The sequence below is a fragment of the Drosophila teissieri genome, unplaced genomic scaffold (assembly GCF_016746235.2).
Source record: "Drosophila teissieri strain GT53w unplaced genomic scaffold, Prin_Dtei_1.1 Segkk51_quiver_pilon_scaf, whole genome shotgun sequence".
Classification (NCBI taxonomy): Eukaryota; Metazoa; Arthropoda; class Insecta; order Diptera; family Drosophilidae; genus Drosophila; species Drosophila teissieri.
In genome coordinates this window covers 69,232-77,198 of record NW_025225011.1, presented here as the reverse complement: position 1 = coordinate 77,198, position 7,967 = coordinate 69,232, and the positions used below count along the sequence as shown (strand labels likewise).

At 41.8% G+C, this 7,967-nt stretch overlaps 1 protein-coding gene across 1 annotated transcript; it reads right to left on the bottom strand.

Moving 5' to 3' along the window:
- Nucleotides 1-3,202: 3,202 nt before the first annotated feature.
- On the bottom strand, nt 3,203-7,732 carry LOC122625662 (101 kDa malaria antigen-like). The gene is made up of 3 exons (XM_043805762.1): nt 7,651-7,732; nt 5,030-5,502; nt 3,203-3,604 (listed from the first exon to the last, which is right to left on the bottom strand). Exons 1-3 carry the CDS (start codon nt 7,730-7,732, stop codon nt 3,203-3,205), a joined length of 957 nt encoding a protein of 318 aa, XP_043661697.1.
- Between the last annotated feature and the right edge of the window lie 235 nt (nt 7,733-7,967).

Here is a 7,967-nt window from a genome sequence, read left to right as displayed (position 1 = left end):
ATAAGTTGAGCAAGTGATCAAAGTTGGAAAAAATTCCCACGTAGCAAAACGAAAAGTCGAAAGAGAACCACCGAAGAAGAAGCACAAGAAGCGGGGGCGTCGTGGGCATAAGTTTGATTTATTCGGGTGCATACATAAGATTGATTGTAGCTTAAAACTATAGCGCCGTCTTACCCGGGTGAGCTTGTAGAGCGCGATCTCGGATGAGAGCGAGAGCGTGCGGACAAGAGGGGCGAGCGCGGAAAGGGAGTCTGATTAAGTCAAACAGCCGTTCTGTAATGAAGGTTGCTTCGGACCCAGGGTCAATTAGAGCTCGCGCTTGGAAGTTGCCCCCCAGATGGCACACGTGAATGAGGGCAGTGCCCAGTAGAACGGCTTTTGAACCGGAAGCGAAGCATACTTGCACATCTGAGGGATCCTCTGCGGCGCCCGTGCCTTCTGGAATATGTGTAGGCCGAGTTCCGACTGTCGCAGACGAACTTGGCGCGGTCGCAAATGGATTGCCGCGGTGCAGGAGGGTGTGATGCCGGCTGTGGCATGTGAAGCAGCTGTGGGCACTAGTGCAATCCCGTTTCTGGTGCCCTCGTGCGAAACAGTTCAGGCAGAGCTGCCTTCTCTTGATGTAGTCGGAACCGTGAACATACGCGAATAGGGTGGTTCTCCCTGGAACAGAGATCACACCCCTTGGGGGCGGAAGCCACCCTGGTCTCGTATGAGTTGAGCCTGCGCGGAACTGCCGATCTCGGCGGAAATTGCCCCGAAACGCCAGGCCGGACGTCGTCGACGGCCTCCAGAGTACGATGGCGCTCGGTCAGGAACGCATCCATCTCATTCCAAGTTCTAATTTCGGCCTTGTTGTGGATGGATTGCTCCCACAATAATAGTGTAGTTTTAGGAAGCTTCGCGGACACCATAAACAATCAAACACAAGAGGCAATCCCAAGCCTTGACTGCAATGGAGGACGTCTTCAAGGCTGTCAAACAGCTTTGAATTGTGCTCTGTAAGTCTCTCAATAAGGTCCCGGACTCTTGGTGGACATGTGGGAGGCTGTTAAGTAGCTGTTAACCAGCAAGCGTCTATTTTCATAGCAATCCGTAAGGCCTCTCCACGCTGAACTAAACCCTTCATTCGTCACCGGTGCCTTTGACACAATCGCGTGTGCATCGCCACTCGTCTTGGCAAGCAGGTGAAACAACCTTTCCACCGGTGTGAGACGGGGATTTTGGATATATATCGCGGTGAAAAGGTCTCGGAATGTGGGCCACCAAAGATAATCTCCAGTGAAAACTTTGGTGTCCACTGGCGGTACACGACACCCTGTCGTCGAACACTGTGAACACTGACGGAAGTCTGAGTAGACTGGACGGCTGCTTTTTCTATTATCTCCTGAAGATTGGCAACATAGGCGAAGGGATCGTATGCGGCTTCTTGTCGCCTCCCGTGGGCATTCCCAGAATCGACTTCTGCTGATCAGGGCTTGTCACCTAACTTGGGCAACGGGTGCCTTGGAAGAAGCGGCCAGACGGTCACACTAATGCTCTTGGCGCGACAAGCTTGTCGTCGCCGAAAAAAGAGACGAATTACGTGAAGAGCCAAATGGCATACGGCCGCTGAAGCCGGTTAAAAAAACTGGGTTATTTTAGAACGGCGGAAAAAGCCAAAAAAAGGGTTTAGAAAACGCTTGCCCGCAATTATCTTGACTCCAACAACCCAATGGGCAAAAAAAATCGCCGGTGGCGAACGACGATGACAACACCTGTGTGGCACACGAATAAATGTGCGCCGCGGCTCCGCAGCGGATCCAAAACTGGAGAAAGTTGCGCCGGCGGATGGTGCCCTATGCGGAATGGACAACAGAATTGGAAACGGGAGTGTCGGCAAGAAGATCCAAGATCTCGATGTCGTCGGACATGAATATGTGAATACAAATATTAATATTTCGTTGCTCGGACGTTGAGCTTTCTTATACTCTGTTGGGTCAGAAAACCAAATTAGGTCCACGAAGGTTTTGTCCCGTAATTCGAAAATACCTTATTAATAATTCAGAAAATAGTAATCGGAAAAAATAACTTATTCTCAAACTAAAGAATTGCGGAGCCGGAACGGTGGAATTGAAACCTTGGCTGTTATGCCGTCGGCAAGCAGTGTGTGCGTAAGGGAAAGAAGATAGAGGGAGAACAAACAACAACACCGCGGCCTCTGCAGCGGTTAACTCGAAAGTGGACAAAGAACAATCGCGGTCCCGCCCCTATGGATTTGTAATAATGTTGTTTTTGTCTCGCTTTTTGTTTGTATTTATATTAATGTGGGGTTTTATTTATTAATATTGATGTTTTATTATTATGATAAGTATAGTTTTAATTAATAACATCTATTTTAATATTAGATAATAGTCTTCACGTCGTTTAAGTCTTCTCTCGTCGAATACTTCCGTCTTCTCTCGGCTCTCGTCACAAACTGCCCCCGTCGTCTGCGTTCTCGCCGCTTATATTGGGATCAGTCGCTTCCTTCTGAGAATCGTTGATATACGTCGTAGTTTCCTTTTGGTTCAACTTCTCTTTTTCCGCGTATTGCGATCGTCGACGTCGACTTCTATTTTCCTTGAATTATGTTGATCGTCGACTTCAACTTCTGTTTTCCTTGAATTATTGTCTTTGCGTTTTCGTTGTCCAGAGCGTCGTCAATGTTCATATTCGAATATGTGGAAATATCTCTCCCACATTCGGCCATCCTGACAAACATTCGTCTCGAATGTTTCGTCGTCATCTTATTCGTCGTCGTTTTCATCGCTTGGTTGTCTTCTTTATAGGTTTTCTCTCTAGTATTCGTCGTCGTTGTTTTTACATCTTTATCGTCTTTATTTTTCGGCACAGGGCTCTGCCAATCGTCGTTAATTTGTTTGCCCTCATCTATACATCGTTTCGTCTTTATTTTTCGTCTTTTTTTTGGTGATTTTATCCTCTTTTTCACCGTCTTTACATCTTTCGTCTTTATTCGTTATTTCATTCTCATATTCGCCGTATTTTCTTGTCGTTTCGCCATCTTTATTTGTTATGTCGTTCTCGTCGAGTTTTTACATCGTTTCGGACTCGTTTTCATCATTTACATCATGAATGGGCCATGACTTCATATATTCAGCACAAGTTGATGAATTTTTTGGGCCGTCCGAATTTCCATTAGACTCTCTAGATCGTGGACCTTCTAGATTGAATTCATCACTATCTTGATGCTTTCCTCGAAACTTATTTTTTGGACATTCTCCTGGCGATTGATCTTCGACTGAGGTTCAGCGTCGCTTTCTTCACTGGAAGAATTCGAGGACGACGATTCGGAGGAGGACTTATCGCTGTCTTCACTGCCGCTGGAATCCGAGCTCTCTTGACTTTTTCTTCTGCGCTTTGATTTCTTTTTGGCAGCCTTCTTTTTCTCCTTCTCACGCTTTTTATCCTTCTCCTTTTCCTTTTTACTCTTTCTCTGCTTCTCTTTTTCTTGCTCCTGCTCTGCTTTCTTCCTCTCCTTTTCCCTTTCTCTTTCCTTTTCCGCCTTTTTTTTCTTCTCCACCTTTTTGTCCTTGCTCTTTTTGGCCTTTTCCTTAGTAGCTTTCTTAGATTTATTTTTATCCTTATTTATACGCCTGAAGTCTACGCAGAGTCGTTGCGAACCGTCACTTTTCTTCGCGAGCACAACAGGGCTTGTAAATTCGGAGTCTGATTCTTCAATTATTCCACTCGTTAGCCACTGTTCGATTTGTTCTTCAATAACACGAGTTTCAGCGAAAGCGAATCTTCGCGGACGCGAAAATATTGGCGATTCGTCTTTCAGAATTATATTCATTTCAATGTTTGTTGATTGCGATTTTCGTGGAATATAATTTATTAAAAGTTCACGCACTTCGTTTTTTGCATCCTCACTGGCTGATTCCTTAATGTCAAATTCATCGTTGTTGATTCCTGCGTCAATTTTCATCAAATTTGTTTCCGGCTGTTCATCCTCAAAACTGCACAGTTTTCGTACGCGCAACCCGTTCGGTCCAAAAGAAATTTCAGCATGCAAGCATAATTGCTCCCCGATAATCATTTGCGTGTCCATATAGTAGAGTGGAACTATAAGAAAATTTAAATCGTAATCATTGTTATCGATCCATATTTTTTGATTACACTGTCCGATCGGCTTGATTTTATTCGAATCGCGATCTTTTCCAAATCCAATCAAATAAATACTGCACTCCTCTAACTTTGGTAAACACAATTTGTTGAATAAGTCTTCCCGTAAAATATTAAATTTGCTGCCAGTATCAAACAACGCGATGCAATGTTGGTTTTTAATCGAAACGATCTTGCTCGTTAAACCACTGTTTTCTTTCAAAACTCGAGTGTTTGGTTCATGTTCTTTGACACTTTTTTCGTCTTGTGAACAATTCTTCGAAATATGTCCAAATTTGTGGCACTTGAAACACTTTCTTCCTTTCTCTTTATTGTTACAGCTATTAGCAAGATGTCCCTTTTCACCGCAGTTGTAACAAGCAATCTCTTTTTTGTCACTCTTTGCATCACTGAACATTGGCTGCCATTTCTTCCCTTTCACACTTCCGTCGGAGAATTTTGATTTGATATTTATTATTTGGTAATCTTTTAGCTTTCTTTTAAAGTCAGATAAATTTCTTGCACCATACAAAACGGATTTGTTTAGAGAAAGTTCGTCAATACCGTCGATCACGTATTGAATAAGTGCTTCTTCTTCGACTTTTCCTCGTGATGCAATGTCTTTCATCCGGTACAAATATTCTTGTGCGTTCTCGTTCGCACGTCGCTTGCTTTCTCCGAGTTGTTTGTGTATCTGCTTGCTGCTCACTGTCGACTTGAATTCACTCAAGAGGGACTTTTTCAACGCATTCCACGAATTTAGCCGTTTCTCACTTAAAACAAAGAGTTTTGCGACACCCTTTAACGACTTTTTAGCAAAAATTAATTTTTGGAGTTCGTTCCATCCCATAAGCAAGGCTTGATCTTCAAAGTCGCTTATCCACACCTCTATTGGAGTTTCATCACCGCCATCGAATTGTTTTATTGATTCCTCTATGTCCCGAAAACTAATGGCAAAACGGGGTGTCTCATCTTGTGTATTCCTCCGGTCTCTGCCTATCCCATGAGCACTGTTTCCTTCGTCGATTTGGTTTTCTTCTTCTGATTTGTTGTCTTCGTCGTTCTCGCTCTCCTCGTCTGATTCATCGTTTTGTCCATTTTCGTCGTAGGCGAGAAGGTTGCCGTATTGCAAATTCCGATATATGTGTTCTGGTGCGTTTTCTACATCATGACTTATTCCGAGAACTACGCATATTGATGTAAGATCCCTCTCGTTTAAATGTTCATCAATGTACGTGCATTTGCGTATGTAGGCTGCGGCATTTTCGTCGTAATTGAAACCAGTAAATTCTCGCAGACGCTTGCGATTATTCCTGTCTCCCTCTTCTTCGAAAACGAACTTATGTAATGTGCAAATAGCTGCTTTCGAAGCGTTTTTTATATTATTAGCTATTAAGTCTTTTAAACACGCCATTTTTCGTTGAATTTATAAACAAAATTTTATATTTTTTCGTCGTTCACTTTTCTACACGTTTTCACTGTTTTTTGGTTTTTTCCCGGACGAGCCCCCAAAATGTGGGGTTTTATTTATTAATATTGATGTTTTATTATTATGATAAGTATAGTTTTAATTAATAACATCTATTTTAATATTAGATAATAGTCTTCACGTCGTTTAAGTCTTCTCTCGTCGAATACTTCCGTCTTCTCTCGGCTCTCGTCACAAACTGCCCCCGTCGTCTGCGTTCTCGCCGCTTATATTGGGATCAGTCGCTTCCTTCTGAGAATCGTTGATATACGTCGTAGTTTCCTTTTGGTTCAACTTCTCTTTTTCCGCGTATTGCGATCGTCGACGTCGACTTCTATTTTCCTTGAATTATGTTGATCGTCGACTTCAACTTCTGTTTTCCTTGAATTATTGTCTTTGCGTTTTCGTTGTCCAGAGCGTCGTCAATGTTCATATTCGAATATGTGGAAATATCTCTCCCACATTAATTCGTTATTTAATAATTTATTTTTTTTTTAAATTTATTTAATATATTTATTCGTAAATCAATAGTTTATTAATATTATTTTTTTTTAGTTTATTAAATACATTTATTCGTAATTTAAAAATTTATTAGCGGAGATTAGTTCCTGGAAAAATGGCATATTGGGCAAATGCCCATATTCCGTATACGAAATATGTATAAAAGTGTCATATGTATGGGCACAGTGGAGCATAGAGAAATGGACTGTATTTAATGTCTGTAAAAGGACAGAAAAATGATGTGGCGAAAAATCAAGATCAGAAAAAAAAATATCGCAGACGCGGTGGACTGTCCGGCGAAAAAGGGAATTCCCGAAGACAGGGCACACAAGTTGGCCGATATTAATTATGCCTTTTTTTTCTCACCACACAAATTCACTTTTTACTTTGCAGTTCGCGGAGCTCGAATTGCGTCGACATATAATTGTGTACATATGTATTGGGATGTGTGGGATGAATATATATGTAACTATGTATGATGTATGATCATATGAACATATGTGATTATGTATGATGTATGAACATATGACCATATGTATGTTACATACATACATATACCATGGTGGTCAAAAGTATTTACACAACGAGCTTTTTTTTCAATTGAAAAACAATTCACCTCTGCCAATGCCTCTCAGATGTCGAAATACAGGCTTCAGCTTTAGATCTTCAAAACTTCTGAAAATATCCTCCCTCATTAGGTAGTCCCTCATTTGTAGTTCCTGTTTTTTTTTTATTAAAAATTTGCATACATGTAGAATTAAATTATTGTACCTTCAGGTAACTACAAAAAAGTAATAGGACCTTGTAATACTATTGTATTAGACATAGCAAAGAAACGTCTAGCGAGAACATTTGGATGCCGGTTCAGCCTGTCTTCGTACTTCTGAGCTATTCACTAGTACGCATGTACCAGGGAGCATTGCACATTGTTCTCAGTATTTTACTTTGAGCTGTACGGATTTTGTTTATGTGTGTTTTAGCAGCAATTCCACAAACTTGTGGGCCATATGTCCAAATCGGGCTGAGGATTGTTTTATATATGGGTACCTTGTTTTTAAGGAGCCACGAAATTTTTGCAGCTTATGACAACAAAATGTAGCATGACGTCCAAAGTTTAGTTTCTTGTCCAGGTTGACCCCAAGGTATTTATAATACGGCTTATGCTTCAGCACGGACTTAAGAAGCGTTATGTTACCGCAGCTTCCCGGTCTTGTCGAAAACGTAACATTTGCGCATTTGCTATAGTATATTTCTATGTTCCTATGTTCCTAGGGGTTTCTGACTAGAACTGCGGCATCACCAGCGTATGTTGCAATAAAAACGTCATCTGTCCACAGTTCGGACTGATCTGGGAGTTGGCATATCAGCAGTGTACAGAGAATACAATGTAGGGTCGAGGACGCTGCCTTGGGGGACTCCTGCGAAAATTGGACTTTTCGAAGATTTGATTCCGTTTATAGTTACACAGAACGTCCTATCCTCTAGAAATCTGGTAATTAGTTGATGTAGTTGCGGATTAAGCAACGACTTAAGCTTACATTGTAGACCTTTGTTCCACACCCTGTCGAAGTCTTGCTGAATATCCATGAAAACCGTCACAGCGTATTTCTTTTCTTCCATAGCCTCCAGTGCGAAATTATCAACACGATATAGTTGTTCTGTAGTCTCGTGCCTTTTTTTCGAAATCCATACTGCCAGTTAGGAATCGACATTGGCACGTTGTCCAAGTTGAGAACACGCTTTAAAATAACTCTTTCGAGCATTTTCCCTAAGGCCGGAAGTAAGCTAATCGGCTAGAACAAGTTAACTTCAGTGGGCTGCCGATTTCCACAGCTTGGGAAAGTACCCCACTCTC

Excerpts from the sequence above, each read along its gene's own strand:
- LOC122625662 (XM_043805762.1), bottom strand. The coding sequence starts at position 7,732 with ATGGAAGAAAAGAAATACGCTGTGACGGTTTTCATGGATATTCAGCAA. Across the intron at positions 5,503-7,650 it reads GTGGAACAAAGGTCTACAAT|CTATTTGCACATTACATAAG; the intron begins GTAAGCTTAAGT and ends CTTCGAAAGCAG. Across the intron at positions 3,605-5,029 it reads GTGATGAAACTCCAATAGAG|AAAGCTACTAAGGAAAAGGC; the intron begins GTGTGGATAAGC and ends AATAAATCTAAG.